The sequence below is a fragment of the Symphodus melops genome, assembly GCF_947650265.1.
Source record: "Symphodus melops genome assembly, chromosome: 14".
NCBI lineage: Eukaryota > Metazoa > Chordata > Actinopteri > Labriformes > Labridae > Symphodus > Symphodus melops.
Window position 1 is genome coordinate 14696890 of NC_136704.1, and position 21051 is coordinate 14717940.

At 41.1% G+C, this 21051-nt stretch overlaps 1 protein-coding gene across 4 annotated transcripts in view; it reads right to left on the bottom strand.

The window, feature by feature from the left end:
• Positions 1-627: 627 nt before the first annotated feature.
• sema5a (sema domain, seven thrombospondin repeats (type 1 and type 1-like), transmembrane domain (TM) and short cytoplasmic domain, (semaphorin) 5A) overlaps positions 628-21051 on the bottom strand; it is a 119328-nt gene continuing 98904 nt past the window's right edge. Inside the window, exons 17-23 of one of the 4 annotated variants that reach the window (XR_013780552.1) lie at positions 12360-12569; positions 9364-9534; positions 8955-9110; positions 6592-6636; positions 5151-5362; positions 3196-3429; positions 1965-2054 (exon numbers count right to left, since the gene is read on the bottom strand). Coding sequence is in view for 2 of the 4 variants with exons in the window: in XM_079361342.1 (XP_079217468.1) it covers positions 1935-2054; positions 5151-5362; positions 6592-6636; positions 8955-9110; positions 9364-9534; positions 12360-12569 (914 nt within the window). In the remaining 2 variants the exon portion in view is untranslated. Of the gene's footprint in view, positions 2055-3195; positions 3430-5150; positions 5363-6591; positions 6637-8954; positions 9111-9363; positions 9535-12359; positions 12570-21051 lie in introns of all 4 variants that reach the window. The other 3 variants (XR_013780553.1, XM_079361343.1, XM_079361342.1) reach the window with 3 other exon arrangements.

The following is a 21051-nucleotide window of genomic DNA, read 5'->3' on the forward strand; positions in this document are numbered from 1 at the left end:
TGTCTCCTTTTGCAGCTAGAAAAGAATGAACTCAACTAAAGAAATTGATTCTCAGAAGCCACACAGCTCTAAGCTGTACATTCACCTGCATCAGCTCCCCCTCCACTTCTCCCTTCGACCAAACAAACAGCGGGGTGATTAATAACACCCCCTCCATTACCCTCTGCACACAGATGGGACGTCAGGTTGAAGGTTGATGGAGAACAGCGCCGTGTGTGCTGTTACACCCCGTCATACAGATTACAGTTTAGAATTTAGACTTCACCCCCCTCCCCTCTCAACCTTTACCCTGCTGCCTTGTGCGATTTGTACCCTTCAGGTATCCTTCCACTTCTGCACATGCCATTTGTCACTGCAGGGCCTTGCTGAAGACTCCTTTAAAAAACAGGTGGAGGGGGTCTGCTACACCGGGTTTGAGTGATTTATGAAGTGCTGGGGTTCTTAGGGTCCTCTGTTTTTAACAGTATTTTGTTGAAGGAAGATCAAAGTCTCCAAAACTGTCAGATCAAACCACACTGAATGGAAGTATCTCACAAATGCATCAGTTTTCACTCAGAAATATTTACGAGATTCAGCTGCAGAGAAAGTCAAATACACGAGATCAAAGGTTTCACAAATGAGACGTCTGTTTAACTCACACTGTCAAGTCTGTTGTGTACGAAGCAGTTTTTAATTTATGCACAGTAACACAAGCAAACATGTAAAAAGAGTTAGTTGCAACTGAACCATTGAATAACCTAATACTTGGTTATACACTGTGAGCAGGAATATTTCAAATTATGAATGGATTTCATCTAGTAGTTTATGTGTAGCGCTCCAGTCTGGGTTCAGGAGGATACTGTTTTCTCCATCTGTACAGTAAATGCCATTAACATCCTGCTCCCACAAATACATCTTTAACTCAGAAGCCAAAGGGATAGCGAACACTATCAAAATTCAAAAACATTATTTTTTTTGTTACAAAAAATATAAAAAGTACGGTGACAAAGACTGAACTTGATGCAGGCTGATATGTTAACTTTTCAGAATGCATAAAGTTCTTTTTTTTTTTAAACAGAAATGTTTCATTCTTTTAACACTTGAGACACTGAATAAATGTATTAAAAAAAACTACAGACATAGGCTCCAAACTTAACCTCCTGTACAAAGCAAAAGCACATTGAAAAGTCAAAAAACTGAAGAAAAAGAAGAAAAAATTGCACTGAAAGTTCAATATCTGAAAATACCCAAGCTGATAGCATGACTGAAAAAAAAAAAGAGTTGAACAGAATGGACCATGAACTTTAAATATCTTCATCCTGATTCAAGGACTGGGTGTGGATATTGATCCATCTGGAGATTTTGGCAGCTGCAAATAGTAAAAGCCACCAGGCTTCCCAACAGTCTTTGATTTTACGTCTTTCCAAATCCAGCCCTGAACCTAAGACAAGCTAAAAAAGAAGCACTTCTTTTCGAGTCCCTGAACCCTGGAATGCCATAAATCATGCAAAACGAAACATAACAGCAGAGAAAACACATCAGATGAAGTCATGCAAAGCGGTTTTTGTGGTTATTTCCCATCATTACAAATACATAATCTTTTTTTTTTAGAGGCGTCACAGGAAAGTTAAAAGGGAACACATGTCCCACAGTCTATTTGAGTTGAGTTCCTATTTTTCCCTTTTTTAAAGTCCACAATTGGAAATCCAGTTTGTCATTTTCTCAGTGAGAGTCAGAAATTTAGCTTTCCAAGTGTACCCCAAGGCACCTGAGAGAGAGTGGGCGTTTCCCTCCGTAAGCAACACTGTGTGTCTGTTTTCATTACATACAAGCTGCCATAGAGTCTCCAGGTGTGACACGCACAGTGCCACGAATCTCAATAAAGCAGAAAAAAGAATACAGTCAGATGGATGATGGTGTTGGAATCCCTGTGATGTGTACTGCTGATTTAAGGGCTAATAGTCATCGTAGGTGTTGAGGTCGGTGAAGTATGCATTGGTGTAGGTCTTCCCGGCAAGCTGTGGATTGAAGTACTTATTTCTTTCTTCCAGAATCAGATTGTTTTTGTTGAAGGCCTATGGATGAAAAACGGAGAGGAGGAGAGAGGAGTCAGCTTGGACTGGTTTGCAACACATGGATCAAGTGATTATTCAGCCCAGATGGCAGGGTAAAAAAGCAAATACATACAAAACTCCTCAAAAAGGGGAAAAAAAAGCATTGCAAATCAATGGGACACTGCTCTGTGAGTGAAACATACATTTCACAGAGCAAGGTCAAAGCATTTGCAAACAGGCTGGGGAAGTGATAAGCCACCACAGGGCTAACGTATTTTGATGTGCTTCCATATGTCCACCTCTGTCAACGCTAATACCCAGCATCAGCAGCTTTTATGGCCCTTGGATTGCTGTTCCTCTAGGACGATCGTAGCCATAAAAATCGATCAAAAGGGGGTCATTTTTCTGTTAAACAATAAGGGAGAGCCATGGGGGCGTCTTCTTCGTCCCTGCTTGACATAGTAAACATGGAATGAGCTTCTGATGTGGTGCTCAATACAACATCAGCAATTTGGCAAATTGATGCGTTCATATCCCTTCTGTTGTGGGGAATATGTGTGCTGGGGAGTCCCTCAGGGCGCTGTAATTGAACACTTGATGATGCTGCATTTGCAGTTGATGGATGTTTTCCGACTGAGGCTGAAAGGGAACTAGTGTGCTGGACAAAAAAAAACGTGTATATTTAGCTTCTTTCCCATCATGTAATTTGCACTCAATGAGAATGCAATCAACGCTCCCGCAGCCCCTGAGACGGTTATGTGTCTCTGCAGGTGGCCCCATGGCTGCTTTTAATAGCCGTGCTACAACTCTTGTAAGCATCATCTACTCTGTCTTTTTTGCCTTAAACGTCTTTAATTAGCTGAAGAATGATTACATTTGTGTTTTTGGTGTGGTAAACACAATTTGCTCAAGCATGGAGTGGCATTAGTGACAGAGAGGGGAACAGAAGAGCACATAAAACACAATATTCTTTCTAAATGCAACAAATAAAACCACTTAAGAGGACAAAAGAACGACATGGAAAAAAAAAAACATGCTAATGGAGGCACCAAAAAAAAAGGAGGGATACACTGCCTTCTCACACGCTGGGAGGGAGAAGGGGGGATGTTGTAATGGAGGGATGAAGGGATCTGAGCAGAGAAACTACAGTCTGTAAGCCAACCTGCCACACCCATGAAGTGCCACAGGAGGTGGGCGGGCGGGGCACGGTGGGGAAGAGGAAGAAGTAGTAGTAGTAGTGGTTTGGGTCAAAGAGTTGTTGGGGGGGTATGGTGCTGAGATCAGAGGTCAGTGGTTAGTAGAAAATCTCCAGGCCGCGCATGGACACCCCCATGTTAGCAGAGAGAGGCTGGTGCATGGCGGGGTCATCCAAGGGCAAGAGTACCGACACGTCTGGCTGCAAGGGGGAAAGGAAGGGGCAAGAGTCATCCTCACAAAAACCCTATATTCTGTCTAACACGAAGCCTGGAAATGTATAAACTGTACATGAAACAACAGATACATCTAGAATTAGGCTTTTTTATTTTTATTTTTTTTACCAGACTGTCGCACATACTCCTGTTGGCCAGAAAACAATATCTCTGATACACTGTGCATAATCGTCATGACTAATGAGTCGTCAACCTCAGGATTAAAGCCAAAAAAACATCACAATATGGCATCAGACGCTCTTCAGTCCTCCCTTTGAATGCTTAAAGGAGCCACTTACATGTTTAAAAATTCAAACTGACATCCAAACTTCAGTGAGTGAGGGTTACAGGAAGAAAGAGCTTTTGGAAAGACAGCGTTCATTTGTCATGCCACTTTTTATATTTTCACACGGACTGTCTATATTCATATCCGCCTCTATCTACAACAGAACTAACTGAGTTACACTCTACACTCCTGACTCTAATTGCATGACAGATGAATGCTCCTCACACCTTTATCCCAGAAATGAAATTACATTTAGAGACATTTGCTCCGGGCTCAAAGCGCTGCGATTCTTTCTGCGGCAGTTTTAACACAAAAAAAAAAAGAAGCTAAAAAAAAGAGAGAGTTACCGTATATCTGTGGAGTTGTTTTGCAAACAGACACACAGGTATTCACTTAGTTTATAAAATATAGCTGATGTTGAGGACTTCTTCTGAAAGAACAGAGTTATGAAAAAGAATAGAAATTATGTTTTTTTCAGTGCTACTGTTAGATCAACTAACAACACTCCTGACTGATCACAGATCATTATCAATGAGAAAGAAGAATCCTGCTTTTATTTCAATCATTCTTTGAATCAAGGCCCCATTGTTACTTTAATACTCATACTTTTATGCTAGCTGCTTACGAACAACAGAACAAACAGGCACCAGGTTTGTTTTGGAGAGGCTGACAAGTGTCAGGCTATCTTTCAAAGTACAAACAAACAAACAGTGAGTCCAGTTCTTCATTGGCATAACATCATGACACCGCATTCATTGCTTCTGAGCGAAACATTAAGAATGGACAAGGTGTCCAAGTGGTCGAAACGCTCCTTTCGCAGAGCACTAGAAATCCTTGAAAGAAGCCCAGCTGGAGCGTGGAGAGTCTGTGGACGAGCGCTAATCAGCAGCTCAATCTGGCACTGAAGGCCTGATGCATCGGAGGATAAGAGGCCGCTTGTACCAGGAGAGGAGCTGGAACAACTGACTGGCTGCGATTTAAGGATGCAATCATGAAACAAAGAACCTGTCTAAGCAGGGAAATGTGCAGATGACGAGCATCCTGCCTGATTACCTACCCACGCACCGATAAGTAATAGCATTAGTATGTTATGAGAAAGCAGTGTATGACCACTGACACAGAACAAAGTCACACACTGAGACACACAGGGAGAGAAGATGTAAGCACAACTGCCTATCTGTTACACGACTGCAGAGTGTCAGTACACGACAGGAGTGTGTGACAGTGAGAGTCATGCAGAAAGAAGTGTGTTTAATCAAGCCTGACACTGGAGGAAGAGGCAAGCCGTTGCTCATTCACTCGGGAGTCAAAGTGTGGCATCAATTGATCAAACTGAAGAGTTAAGGAATGTTATAAACTCTACACATCTGACATCTGTCGAGCATGACCTGCAGTTAACTCTGTCCAAACCTGTCCACAGACCTTGATGGCTTCCACCGAGTCGTATTTGTCCAGTTTGTTGATGTGGTTGGTGATGCTGGTGTTGAGCGGAGCGGCTGAGATGGGGTGGATGACGGTGGCGTCGTGCGCTTGCTGCTGGTAGCGCTGGCAGTACGAGTAGACCAGCAGGGTAACTAGACAGCCAAGGATGGAGCTGCTGAGCCCCACAGCGATCATGTGGAAGAGATTAAAGTCTGGGAGGAGAAGAAGGGGGATTCTTTGTCAAGTCACACAAGTGGAAGTGGTAATTGAAACTGCCTAGATATGGTAATGATCGAGTGTTCGACTTCTTTAGACCTAGGAGGGAAAGAAAGAATTCATTTTTTCGCCTTTTCTGCAGTTTTGGCCGTTTTGCTGTGTTAATAGGTCCTATTTCATTCCATTTATAAAACACGCTGCTTGTATCATGGATAAAAATGCAACTTTTCACTAGATGTTGCAAATGTCTGTTCATTATACAGCAGACATTTGCTCCGAGTTGCCAAACTTATTTTTTCTTACAAAATGTGCAATCGGGAAAAAAAAAAAAAAAAAAAAGTTAGTGCTCTTTAGAACTCATTCTGTTAAAGACAGTTATAATATATTGAAATTTGGAACCGGTTTCATTATTATTAATGCAGTATACTTATTGAATGTAGACTATTCCATCATGAGCCCTGGCCTTTATCTCTGTGGGAAAAAATGCGTAGGAAAGAAGTTATTTAATGTTGCCTGCAGCTCTGTCTGTTTGCTACACTGCTCCCTTTCAGGCTGTCTATCGTTTTCATCACACTAAACAATGATAATAAAAGCATCTGGAGCCTGTACACAGGGCAAAACTCAGCATGCTGAAGGCTCCTAAAGCTGCCTGTTTAAGGCAATTCCTATATCTGCATTTTTATCAACTCAGAGCACTCTCATATATGAACTCTCATATGTGGATTACTGCAGCTGGCCAGTGAGACGACACTGTTTAAAAGTGATTTTATTGATGCACTCAAACTCGCACTGTAACTGTGGAAACTGCAGTGTTTCGGTTTTTTTCAGGATTAAAGTTTTACTGAATAGACAAATACAGCAGCGTAAGCAAAGATGTTGTCGACTCTGCTGCCCATAACGTGGCTTCACTTTGGAAGGAAAAGATATTTATGGCTCCAGAAGTGTGAGCCATTTTCAACAAAACCCACGGTGCATTTCTGACCACCAACAGATATGATCACCATCTTTCTTTCATGTTTCTTGGGTATATTACAACTGGATTTATTTGCTTTAAAGCCAGATTAGAAAAACATTTGACTGAAAATATGCTGCACATGTGCACGAACAGGTCTTAGGGTCCCTACTTTCTCTTACACACATTCACACACACACACACACACACACACACACACACACACACACACACACACACACACACACACACACACACACGTGCTGGAATTACCTCCACACCGCATCTCCTCCTGGCTTGAGCGTGCAATCGAGACTTCTGACAAAGGAGAGAGGGGGAAAAGGCACAAGGCAGCAGAATTAGGGCTAAAAACCATAAACGCAGACAAACAGCCCAGTTAGGGAGACAAATTGTACCTTAGAAGAGGAGAGTAGAGATGAAAGCTACACTCAATATGATACAGATTATCGTAAAAAACATCCAAAAGCTAATCACGGCTTTGGCACCTGGAGTAGTTTATGACAAGTATCAGCTCTCATTAAAGGAAATGAAGTACAAGACGCTGCTAATGAACCTTAATGGACTATACTGTTCCCATTAAAGGGGATGGATGATAAGGTATAAAGGTAAATTGGTGATTCTTTACAGACCTGTGAAGGGCCTTCATGATTATTATTACCCTGCTAATTAATACAGAAAAGGTTACAAATGTGCGTTTCAATCAAATGTTTATTCTCTCAATTAATTATTCCTCAAGTTTTAGAAGTCAAGGACTCTCATCGTGGATAATAAAGTTATTTCTAAAATAAATGCAGTTTTTTTTATAGCAGTTGTATTTTTGTAGCATGACTCTTTTCTTTGTTAAAAGAAGGAGCTTCTTTGAGGGATCAATGCTCTGCGTTGTCTTTCATTACGGGCTGTCAATCAGGAGATGCCTGTCTAAGCAGATATCAATACAAATGATGTGTCTGACTGTGTGTGTGTGTTTGGGATGTGTGTGCATATTTATAGGTTTGAGGAGTTCCTTATGTTCAGTTTTTTTTAGAAACTTAACTCTAAGACTTTGGTTTTAGCCTCTCAATGCAAGACTGATAAAAAACAGAGATCAAATATATCAAAGCAAAAAAAAGAAGGCACCGTGAGTCATAAAGGTGCGTCGTACATGCAGGAGAACAAACCTGTCTGTGTATCAGGATTTATAGTCATTATCGCCTTAAAAAAACACAGCAGGTAAAATTAAAGTTTCAGCTTTAAAATTGCAAATCTCTGTTTGACTCAGCTTCCTGGAAGAAAAGATCACTTCTGAGTCTCCAGCCATCCGTCTGCTTATAAGACTTTTATTAGGCATTTTTTAAAAGACCCATTTGTTTAGACGTTGAACTGTCTGTCTCTTATTAATTATTATTATTATTGTCTGTATTCTTTTATTGTGAAGCACTTCGTGGCATCTGCTCCTGAAGAATGCGACATAAATACACTTCACTTTCACCTAGCTAGATAAGTTTGATTATAATGAACAGACAGACACCTAATCTCAGTCCATATCACCAGATGTAATTCAGATTTGGTTATTTGGTATGAGATGAAAATATAAATGGTGCTGAACACTTTCAGGAGCCGGCTGGTGTCTGTGCTGCGGTTTGAAGGATCCAAGTTAGTTCCAAACTTCACATGAATAAACTTTCCCTTTTCTGTTTCACCTGCAACTCTTAACATGTGTGGTAGTCTGCAGAACTGAACTTACGACGTGATGCTCAAAGTGAAAACTGATCCTTAAATTTGGGAATAAAAGTTTAACATAAACATGACATGTAGAATTGCAATGTATTTGGGCTGTTTGAACAAAATAAAATCTGATTGGACCAGAAACCTTAAGACAAATATCTTGTATATGTAGTTAAATATTCTTCTTATTCGTGCTGTTGTTTATATCTTCTTGTTACCCTCCAGATGCATCATGAGCTAACTAGCTCTGTGTTGTTAAGTTGTTTCTTAAACTGCTGTTTCAGTCCTGTACTGGTATAAGTTTAGCTACTGAACTGTCTACTCATCACTGCTGATATTACCATTAGGAAAATGGTGGCTTATTAAAGGAATTTATCATTTCAACACAGATGTCAGGAAACAGTTGAGTGACCAGGCTCGTAAAGAAAATAGCATACAGGAGCCATTCTCTATTTTCCTTCTAACGTCCAGAAAAAAAAAAAAGTAAAACTGCTGGTGTAAGTGCTTTTTGCATTGCCCGACAAGACTCCGAGGCTCATAATGAAACTAATATAGTAGCAGGGTTGTTGGAATGATGAGGGAGACAGCCCTTAAGTGCAGCACCCGAGTTCACGCCCCCATGTAATCACCTAGCGCACTCTGGAGCCCTTCCGCAAGACACAAATCCCAACCATCTCCAAAAGTGCTGCCCTGTCGCTGAACCTGACCTCTGACACGGAGACGACTCCCTCCAAGGAATCAATAACGGATTTCATTATCACAGGATTCTTGAAAATGGACTAAATTACTGCTCTGGGCATATGGTGGTGGGTGGTACGCAGAGTATGAGTGTGCGTTTAGAAGTTGTGTGTTCAGTCATGCTTGAGTGCTTAAGACTTTTTCCTAAGGAGGAAAAATGTGTGTGTGATCACCTGGTATAAAATTGGAGTCAGGAGCGCATGGCCGGGTCTCGCTGTTGTTTCCTGAGCACTGGTTTCCAGTGGGGAACAGGACGTCGCAGTGACGGACACGCATCTGGGCACCGTTGGAGTCACAGTGGGACCACTCTGACCAGCTGGACCAGCTCTCTGAAAACGGAAACGACAGTGTGTCTCACAGCCTGTCAGGTGTGTGTGTGTGTGTGTGTGTGAGTGTGTGTGAGTGCCCTCAGCTGCATATTGGCTATGCATGAATGCGTTCTGAGGGGCCGAGAGGGACTAAAGAAAATAAGCAATGAACCTGTGATGGATTGGTGGCCGAGTCAGAGCCCTAAGCTGCTTATCACTGAAGTTTAAGTTCAAGTGTGTGTATGTGTGTGAGTGTGTGTGTGTCTGTGTGTACCTGGACAGGCCAGAGTGTTGCAAAGCGCCTCCTCAGTGTGCAGACCCAGGCAGATGTCCCCTCCGTAAGCTGGTGGGGGGTTGCTGCAGGTTCGCGTCCTCATGTAGTGTCCCCCTCCACAAGTTACAGAACACTTGGACCATGAAGACCAGCATGACCAGCTGCCGTCCACTAAACACAGGAGAACAGTAACAGATTGTTTATGTTAATGCACACACAAACGGCATAATAGCACAAACACGTTTTACTTGTGTAATTGATGCAGGCCAGCAGGGCACTGCCCTTTCATTTCCACGTTGCTTATTTTGTAGGAAAATATTCCCTTGAATTTGGGCTGTTATGTCTTTCTGGATTTAGTTCTGGGTCATTTCAATGGAAAATTTCCTCACACAAGTCATTCCAGTGACGCAGAAATGTACAGCAATTTGCAAGCGTTTTGTTTTGAAGTCACATGAAATCTGCTTCACCCAGCTGTTACATCAAACACCTGACCCCCCCCCCCCAACAAAACTCCACACTCTGTCCTCTGATTAATAAAGATAAATGAAGCATCGCAGTCTGTTGTCCTTTCATGCGGGGCCAAGTGGCAAGCAACAGTCAGTTAAAAACACCTGGCTTCACACATTAATGGAAGACATAAATAGAGGAAGAGAAGTGAGGGAAATTTGAGAGGAAAAAGAGCAATATACGGAGGAAATCTTTTTGCCTTGAATCACAACAAAAGTAAATAAAGCATGCTTCACCAATCAGCTGGATAAAAACATACTCCATCGCGGCAGAGAGATATTCCCCCTTCAGAGCCACTTGAGAATTACTTTTAAAGACCTGATGATGGCTGGCAGCACTGTGCAGGTAATTGAAGTTACAGAAGCTTTTTGTCATCTCAGTGTAATTTCTCTATCACAGAGTGACACATAAGTCGATCCCTGGCCCGCCATGACGGATCGTCTCATCTGGGGCGCAGACGCAAGAAGAAAACCCAGATTCATTTGTTTCCCAACCAGATGGATGGCAGCCATAACACCTTTTCTTCTTCTTCATAGCACACTAATGCATTTATAAAAAGTGCTGGATTAACCACAGGAGGATTGCAATCGGTCTGGCAGCACGGCACGCTTTTCTGGAAATAATATCTCACTTTCAGAGGGGTGCTAATTGAGTATGCATTAGTATTCATTGCTACTCAGGCTGTATTAAGTCGGTTCCTTTGGGGGACGAGAGAGCGGAGATGTTCATCAACATATTGTAGCTATGGTATTATTACCCTCAACAGAATAGGTGTATTACATGTATTAGCATAGCAATGTGGCGCAGGGGAATCAAAGCACACTCACTCGATGTTTGACTCGCAGGGGAACACTTGGAGCAGCTTTACAGGCAAATCTGACGCTCTTACATCCATCCAGCGTCTTCATCTGAGCTCGCAGCTGATAACAGCTTCCCCTATTAGCGCTCAAGCTGCTAGGAGCATGAATGGCGTTCGCTCTCACTGAATGAATTAACAAGCTGTAAAAATAGTATTGTCGGCCGTAGACCCTCTTGTCTCTTTCGCCTGCTTACAGTGTGGCAGCTACTATAAAGCCAAATGGTAGTGGTGGAAGATGGCACACAGATTCCAGGCTTTTAGTTGGCTACCTAATCCCTTCTCCAGGGCGCTTGGTTAATAATCATGTGTGACTATGTGCCTGCTTGCCCGCTTTGGCGCCTGCATAGGATTCCAGGTGCGCTTCATACTAAACTAAGAACTGGATTTCCATTTAGACAGCTTACTTCCCTTGTCATAGAGAGCATTCTTTTAATTAAAAAGCTTCCTCTTCTTCTTCCACTGGAGGGGTGTTGAATACGCATTGTCTCAAGGCTTCTCAAAACAGAATAAGGCCTCCCATAGCTGGCAGCATAATTAGCCAGCAATGTAATTACATAGTGGAGCGCCACAGGGATTGTCCCTGATTCCTGGTGTAAATTGGGGTCTTCGTCACACCTATTATCTGCAACTGCTTTCTTTTGTGGATCCTGATAATTCGGTAAGTCACTTTGTCACTGTAATTCTTTATCCATTAATCAAGGAAAACACAGAGCTGGAGTGTTGTGTGGATCAGTGTGTATTATCTGTGTGTGGGGGGAAAAAAAGAGCTGGCTATGTAACTGATTTAGCACTCTTGAATATGTTCCCATCTCTGCGTGTTCTGTGTCATTCGTGTTTGCGTTCAGAAGAACTAGTGTTGGGACTAAAATCTGCGGGAACTAGTAAAAAATGAGTTACTTTCCAGATTCAATAACACTGTTGGAATTACTGAAATATAAAATAACTTATTACGCTATACTTTATGTGACACAAGTGACAACAAGCGGGCTTAAAATAATATGTAAATATTTATATTTTTAAATTCTATATACTGCTAAATTACATTTTATACTGTGCAAATATTTCTATTTCTATATTTTACATACTGAAAAATTACATTTCATACTGTGATATTTATATTCTATATTTTATATACTGCTAGAATTACATCTCATACAGTGAAAATAGTTATATTTTTGTTTATACCCTGCCATGGTTCACGTCTCATACAATGCACTATTTATATTTGACACCCTGCTATAGACCTGCTATCTCGTACTGTGCAATAAGAAATCTGATGTCTGTTTATCCATTTAAATTTAGTATGCTGCAAACTGTAAATGAGTCCTCCCACACATATCCCACCTTCCGTTAACTAGGGTCACTCTCTTTTTTGTTGACCCATACCCTTGTTGTTGTTGTTGTTTATTGTTTTTAGCTGTGTGCACTTTAAGGTGAAGCCAAGTAAACTCAATGTACAGTAATGACATAATGACAATAAAGGCATTCTATTCTATTCTATTCTATTCTATGAGATGTCGCAAACATCAGCACGACAGCATTTTCAGAGAAAGAACCTTGCTCCCTGTAAACAAACAGGCAGGCAGCCGTGAGCTTCCTCGTCAGACCAAGGAGGAGACACTATTCTCACCTGGACAAGGGGTGATGTTACACTCCTGATACTCCTGTGCTGGCCCCAGACACGTCTGACCTCCATACTTGGGTTCTGGGTTGCTACAGGTCCTCTTCCGGCTGCGGATCCCCCTGCTGCAGTCTCTGCTACACTGGGACCAAGAACTCCAGCTGGACCAGCCGCCGTTCTGCGTGTGGCCAGAGATCCTTCCAAGACGAAGAACCTCTCCTTTTTGGAAAAAAAAGGAAAAAAATATAATACACTACGTCTAACAGCTGTAACAAAAAAAAAGAAAATCCTTTCCAAAAAGTTCGATAAATGTCAGCCTCTGTTAGCATTACCATGACATTTTCTATAAAGCCTTGCTTTAAAAAAATAAAATAAAAAATGATGAAAAGCTGATACTTGTCTTCCTTTCCTGGTATGACTGTGGATTTACTCTGAAGTGCTCAGAGAGGGCAGGAAGTCAAGAGCAGCTTTTGCTAACAGTGTCTTCGCTCTTAAGCCTTTAGAGTATTTCTAAGAGCTTCAGCCCACGCTATATTTTATATGGTTGGTAAGCTGTTTGGACACGTGAAAATATTCAAGATTTCATCAACTACTGTAACTAGAGATGTAACACTAAACTGAAGTCACAAAATGACACTTGACATGAAACCAGGTTTTATCACGTTTTTGTTTAATTTTTAAAACAAATATATGATTTTTTTTATTTTAATCATCTGGCTTTAAAAATGCTGAATATCATTTTTCCTCATTTGTATGCATAAGTTCAAAAAGTACTTTTACATTTTGAGATTGTACAGTGTAGTTACTGAAACAACACATAATTATTCCTTAATAAAAAAGTGTTTGTTTTTAACCACAAAATCTTTGCTTGTATTCTCCATGTCAGTATACGCGTCTTTTTCAGCTCGTTAAGAGTTCCCAAAAACAGATGGTACCCTCTGCTGGCTAAAAACAGTATTGCAATATGCATTTTTCTTTTTCTAATAAATTTAAATTGCCCATATTTTTTTTACAGTTTGACAAGTTATCGTCTAATCCCCAGCTAGAACATTTTCGTGCAGTAAGAGAAAGTTATTTGTACTTATCCTCTCATAATTCAAATATTTCTCGAGTAGTGTTGTTGCCAAGGTGTAAAAGAAGAGAAAACCTCATAGAAGAGAGATACATTCATACAGAGATGGTGAAAAAGATATGAAAAATATTCAGGCTAAATAAATGTAGTCCTTCATTTATCTCTTCACAGACCTCTTGTCTCCAAAGACAGACTCAGTGGGAGCTGCGCGAATGCTGTCAACACACATCAAATAACGTAAGGTGACTAATCTGTGTACTGCACCCTTGTCTGGGATGAGTTAAACAGAGGATTCCTAATGAAATTTGAAACTGCAATTTCTATCACACAATAATTACTGCTCGCGTTAATCAACCCCTCACGGAAATCAGCATAGAGGGAGAGAAAAAGCTTGTGGCCTTTTTCAATGAATAGAGTGAAGCTCGTCTGAATGACAGATAATCACCTTGGATGAAAATACCGTCACTGTCCAAGCACTTCTCTGATAATTCACACATTCAACAAACTGGGTAATTATCTACATTTTCAGATAACAGGGGATGACTTCATTCATTAGACTTTAATTTATGCATCTGCCTTAGTCGGATCGCTCCGATGTTTGTCTTTAGAGGGGACAGACAGACAGATCACTTTTTTTACCCTTTCTGCCTCTCTTTATCATCTTCCTCTCTGTCGATCTTTTCCATTAACCTTCTCTTGTTTTTGTCTGCTGTATTGCTCTCCCATTCTTTCCATCCTCCACCCTTGCCTCGCTGTTTTGTCAGCATGCTCTTTTTGCTGCCAGTTAGCGTGCTGCTTTGTATTCTCAGGGAGAGGATAGAGTGTGTGTTTACCTAGCCCCGAATACACAACCTCTTCATAACTACGGCCGACCTTGGCAGTGCACAGGTTGGCTCACCCCTGCGTAAAACTGGCGTGAGTGCTGACAGGCTCCTATTGAGGCTAGGGCTCTTTATCGATTCTGAGCAGGCGATGGCATGGACAGTCTTCTCTTGCCACTGTGACCCTTAGTCGCTATCAGGCTCTCTGCAGCTCAAGAGAGTGGACTTTCTTTGCCTGAGGTGATGGAGAGCTTTATAATCATCTCTTGGACATGCAAACAAGCACAAAGTCATTACGAGAGCCTAATCTGGACTCTAATATTAGCATGTAGCAATGCAAACATGGACACTCAATTATTCGAGAGCCCATTTAATACACACACTTTGCTTGCTCAAGCTTTGGTCTAAGAGTCCTCTGAGGTGTGTATTGTTAATGCCATTCCACCGGGGCCGCCCTCCCCTCGCCAAAACAAATAGTGCGTTGGCCTCCCTCTCAAACAGGTAACGACTGGGTGTATCGATCTGCCCAAGAACCCCACACAGCCGGAGAGAATTAATCCTCACTCTCCTGACGAACCAGCCTGATCTGAAAACTAAGGGCTCGCCATCCAACAGCCCCCGCTGCAAAAGAAACTAGGGCATGAAAGAAGTTCCCTCCTCCCTCCTGTTGCTCAACCTTGCACCCTGCTTAAAGGCAAAAACATACTGTACATAAACAATTGTGTGTGTGTGTGTGTGTGTGTGTAAGAGCCTGAGAGAGAGAGAGAGAATATAGGTGTATGCATGGGTGGGAAATAGAAGAACTTTGAGGCAAGACAGATATCCAGGCAATGCTGTGCAATCTGATGTACTGTATAGGCAACCTTAGAGGCACCATAACAAAGTGAGAGAAAACAAGAAGGAAGGAAGGGAGAGATAGAGAGAGGACATCTGCACACCATAAAGACGTCTCTGCTTTAAGGCAGACAGATGAAGAGATGAAAACTGTTGTCAACAACCGCAAACGCTCGGCCACTGCTGAAACCACTTGCAATAACATCGAATGCAACGGTTTGAAGTAAAGTAAAAAAAACATATTCGGAAAACAACTGCAAATAGACAAATCAGGCATCCCTGGGCTGCTCTGATAGAACCCACGTTCATCTCTCTCATCCCCAGAGTCCAATCCAGGCTGGACTTGTCTTAAATCTCCTTGTTGCTGTCATTTTAATTTAACTCTGTTGTCACACTATGATAGTTCCTGCAAACAAAACAATGTCTCCCTAACTCTCTTTAGTTAGTATCAAACCGTTTATCAGAGCACCCCTCCAGGTCTGGAGCGCTTCTGTTTAAGCATGTGTTTGCAGCGTTTGTGTATTTGCTGTTGTTTTCCAAATATGTTTTTATCATTTTAGTACTTGAAGCACCTTAAATGGACTGGAGCTTATATATCGCTTTTCTGGTCCTCTGTTTACTCAAAGCACTTTTACACTGCGTGTCACACCGACCCATTCACACACGCTCCTGACGCAGCAAGGGGAGCAATTCAGGCAAGTGTCTTGCCCAAGGACACATCGGACATGTCGCTCGCAGGACCTGGTCGTCTCTCGACCTTCTGTTTGAGAGACAACGACTCTACTAACTGAGCCACAGTTAATAAATTTGTTATGTTTAGTGTTTGCATTTTTTTTGGGATGTTTGCCTGTGCTTCTGAATCTGTATGGTTCCTGAATATGCTGCACATTTCTGTAAATGTAAGTCATTTAGGCCTCTGCCGAGCCTGCACTCGTAGGCCACTGCGAATGAAGATGATGAGATTGAAATCTGCAGCTAGAAGCACTTTCATGTGTACACAAAGTCTTATCAACATCAGAGTAACACCGGACCACAATCAGAGAAAGAACGAGAGAGAGAGTGTGTTTTTCTAGACTGTCCTAGATTCACAGCAGCACGTTTACTCCCCAAGTTCTCCTCCTTCCTTCCTACCTTCCTCATTTATTTCTCTATCAGAACAGCTATCCTGTAGAGGAACCAATTTCTTTGAAGGTGTGTCCCTATAGTCCATGTTTACCTAATAAAAATGAATGCACTCTTTTTGCATGTGTTGTTGCATCTAAAACCATAAATTGCAGGTCCTCTGTATTCTGTGACGTTTGATGACGTACTTTAAAGAGGGCACATTTTACACTGACCTCAACAAGAGGATTTAAAGGCAAACTTTCTTCACACCTTCACACTGTTTTGTTTTGGCTTTTCTTTAGACCTATAACTTGCTTGAGCCATTTTGTTGGATTTGTGACACCTGGCTGAGTGTAAAGAGGGCTTTTCAGTAGGTTAAACTCGAGTTTATGGCTGCATTTCTAGACCATTAACTTTAAATCACACACTTTTTCCATCAGTGCCAAAATTTGACTGCTCAATTTCAGCGACAGTCAAAGGCAAAAAAATAAAGAAAACTCAAACTGATGTTGCTGTTCTCTAAAGTCTGTGTGTACTTATTGTGCATCGGTTTGATTTTGTTTTAGCTTGAATTTCTGATTCTGAAAGACCATCTGTCTTTGAACGCACCACAAAGAAAAGAGTTTTCTGTGATTAAAAGCTAGCAATGTAATATGATGTTTATTTGGCTGAAATATGCATAGACATGGTATTTTAAGTAATTGATATCAAATAACAGAAAGTGTTTTTAATAGCAAGGTTTGCCATCGTGGATTGGCAGTTGTTGAACTCCGTGGTGCACTTAAACAGAAGCTCTTACACAGCTCTTTACGCTTTTCTGCTAAGTGACTGTTTAGAGAAAGCAAACATCCAGAGACAAAACTCAAGACCAGTTTCTCTCCACTTATCCCTCTTGCCAAAACAGTCACAAGTAAGTCAGGATAAAAGCTGGTAATGCTGGCTGCATCAGTCGGCTTCGAGCGTGCGTTTGTTGTAATTGCAGGAGCTTTCAGAATTGCCAACAAAAAAGTAGAAATGGAATTGATTTTTCTGCACCTAAGAAACTTGCTTCCATCAAAAGCAGCAACTTCCTTCTCGCTGGTAATTTGAAGCATAGATTTGAAGTACCACAAGAGCCGCTCGACAGTCTGTGTTGCAACGTTGAAGAATTGGGTCTGATTGGGTAAAAATAAAAAGCACAAAAGTAACCAGTATAGAAAAACAAGCAAAGTCCTAGTGAATGTGGGAGACAAGGATCTATTCTTAGTTGTGTTTAATTGCTTGATGTTTGGACCTTGTTAAAATGGATTGACAAAACTTTTATTATCATGTTTTTAAGAGCTCTTAAAGTCAAACAGGCATGTTGAGTCAAGACGGGCTTTGTGCCAACAAAGTAGATCTGTTTTTTTATGACTGACAGTTGTGTTCATTTTCTCGCCCACGCTGGTTTTATAAATTGTTGACTCGACGTTGTCCCAGTCTGTTCCACTATACAAGAGCCATATTAAAGAGAATGTGAAACAGGCTGATATTGGCACTACAATGGCATTCTGCAGATTTTGATACTGAGGAATAATTGCAATAAGGTGATGAACTTGGCTGGACAGTAATCTATGAGAGGGCAGGGGTTGGTACTAATGTAGAGCGTAATAGAGGGATAGAGGGAGAGAACTATGAATCAAACGTTAAATTAGAGAAGCCACACTGCAGCTATAACACAATGCAAACCTCGGCCCTGTGATTTACTGGTGACCTCACCAGGGTCTAACTTGCCTCTCCCCCATTCACAGCTGAGATTGGCATGCACACCCATATTGGGAATAGGCAAAGGATGCATGAAGAGGATTGCAGAGTGGGGGAATTTTAACACATCTAGAAATGTATGAAGTGTGCATCTTTGGGTATCCGATGAGCCCACATGATCACACACACCGCCTTTAACTCATGGTTGTTCACGGTTAAACACGATTATTTCTTTTTAGCATTGGAATTATATGAATTGCTCTTTTTGACTATCTATTATGTGACCTGCTTGATTTCCAACCCCACCTTATTTTATAAAGAGGTCTAAAAGTGATCTGAAATCTATTAAGTCCATCTCCATCTAGTAGCAGTAGTAGTAATTTATTTCAGTCCGCATATAAAGTTTTCCATTATACAAATAGTTAAATAAAAAGCAAAAAGAATAAATGCAAGTAAAGACAAATAATAATAATCTAAATGAATACCTAACATTTCCAGCTAATCTCATCCTCTATGAAGCAGCGGTGTAAATTCAAAAATTAGGATAAACAACTGGACAGTTATACCTCCAAGATAAAAATGGCCCAAAAATATTTGAGCTGTGTAACTTGACATAACCATGTGTTCCCTTCATGGCTCAGCTAGTCTTGTTCCCCTCTTGATAAACAGCGAGTTGTCTACAGAAAGCTGACTGTAGGGAGGGAGAGCTGGACAGAAAAACACAGAGACAATAAGGATACTGGAATGGCTGTCATCCGTCAGAGGCGTCCCTCAGCTCTGTCCTGTTTCTACTCAGTGTCTTCTCATGACACCCGCACAGGAGAAACTAATCTGTCGCCCATAAGAAGGCCCTGGCCTGGATATCAGCTCAGCTGAAGTGAAACATATCAGGCTGCTGACACACCAGCGTTTCTCCCCCGTTAAAAAAAAATAAATAAAAAATGAAGCCATCACTCATCAGCACAAGCTGACAAAATTACAAACTTACAACCTTTGACAGAGACGTCTTTCATCTTCACTGTGCTTTTTTCCCTGCTCTGTCTTTGTTGAATGCAAATAGGAAAAAACGATGATGAATACCTGATTTTACAGCCCGTTTAGGCTTCATATAACTATTGCTGCATCATAAACTTGCATGACTGAACTTCAAACTCATTCCTTTTCTGTGAAGATATCGATTAAAACAGGCAGGGTATCTATTTCAGAGAGATATGGCTCCACAGAGATCATCATTTTAGTTGTTGTGCACCGGGCTGGCCTGTGGCAGCAGAAAGAGTGACTAATAACTAAGAAGTTTTTCAGTTAGAGGTTGACTAATGACAGACAGGTAGCTCCTTTTAGTCCAGCAAACAGCGGGTGGGTTCTGGCAGTATGCAGACTACTACAGGCTGCTGTGTATGGACTCTAAACCCATCCACTGAACAGCAAGTGTACAGTCAGAGCTTAGCAACCAAAAGTATAAATACAAGGCCTGTCAGTCATATGTCAACAGGCTGAAATGTGTGTTTGAACCTGCAGAAAAAAAGCAATATATGTTAAAAGTTAAGAGTTTAAAAGTTAGAGTTCATTTTTGCCTTTCTAAAAAGAGCACAAGCACAAGTGTAAGCAATGGATTTTTATCTCGCCGATGTAAGCTACTAAGTACGTTCAGCTATAGCTTATTACAGACAGTTTTTATTTGCACCTTTCACACTCCTGAAATGTCCTCACGCTGTCCAGGTGGGCTGTATGTGTGAATTCAACATGTTGGTGTGGTGATAATGATGTTTAAGTCGACCTCGGCTTCTCTGCATGATACTCTTCGTTGCTCATTTCAGCTGACTGTTTTAGCTCTTCCTCCCTCCTCCTCCTCCTCCTCACCACGTTAAACCAACCAGAGTATTTTCAGTTGGAAGCATATACTGTCTGGTGCTGTGAGGTGCATGAGTTAAAGGTGATTCCAGAAAATATCAGGTCCCAACATTATCTTTAAAATGTCGGGGCATCATGTGTGAAAGGGGCTACTTCAAAAGCCAAGTAGCACATTTGTTAGTTATAATCTTCTTACACTTTAGTAAAAGTAATATAAGTTGGTTTATTTAACTAACTTCATTTGTTGTCAGTTACTAAGTGATCATGATAAGCACATCCTCAGTGGGTGGATGTAACTCCGGTTGGTATCATAAGCGAGGTTTGGGATCCTTTAAGTATGTCTTGCTCTTTGAATTGTGGGAAGCTTAAACTCCGCCATACACAACTTATTACTGATCCTCTTGTATTGTTGCAAAGTAAATAAGTAAATGCACAACACACACATACAAAAAACAAACATATTATTTGTATGCCTTCAATTAAGATCTACTGTTGATGATGCTGCCTGTTTCCCCTTTACCTGACAGGAAGCTGAAAGAAGAAATAAGCAGTCGCAGACGCAGGGCTTGAAAGAAATTATCGCTAATTAAAAAAAAAGTATCACCAAATTTTTAGATACAGCTGTTAGAATCTGGGACAGATAGCATCACCAACACTAACTGAACACTTGAGTGTGGGGGCGACGTTGTAATTAGTGTGGAAAATACTAAATACAGGCAGCCTTGTGTTAATCTATCTCTAATAATAATGCCTGTTGAATTTATTATTGTGTTGTTGAATATGAAGAAATCCCTTGCCGTGTTTTATAAATTGCCTGTAGGATATCCCCTCATGGAATTTAAAATAAATGTCTATACGAGCAATTATGCAGAAGATGTAATGTTTGGATTTTCATTCAGGCATGAGAAATGGGATAAAAAGGAGAAATTACAACGAACGTTGTTAGACTAATCACTGGGCGTACATGACAAAAGGGGTCCTTAAATTACTGCAGATCTAAAGTAATTAACACATTGCTATCATTAAGCTATGATCACTGACATGAAACAAGTCAGTATGTTCTATAAAGCTCATCGTACATGCATGGTTAAATCACATATTCATAATTTATCTTGTGTAATAAAAACAGATAGAGATCTTAACAAGAAGAAACTGCAGGGGAAAAGTCGATCACATACCTGGAACAGTGATTGATTCTCTCCGCTGATAAGGTGAGATTTATTCCCTATATCTGTGTGTCACAGATGAGACTTCCAGGTATGTGTCAATAACAGGCCCTGAATACAATCCCAAACCG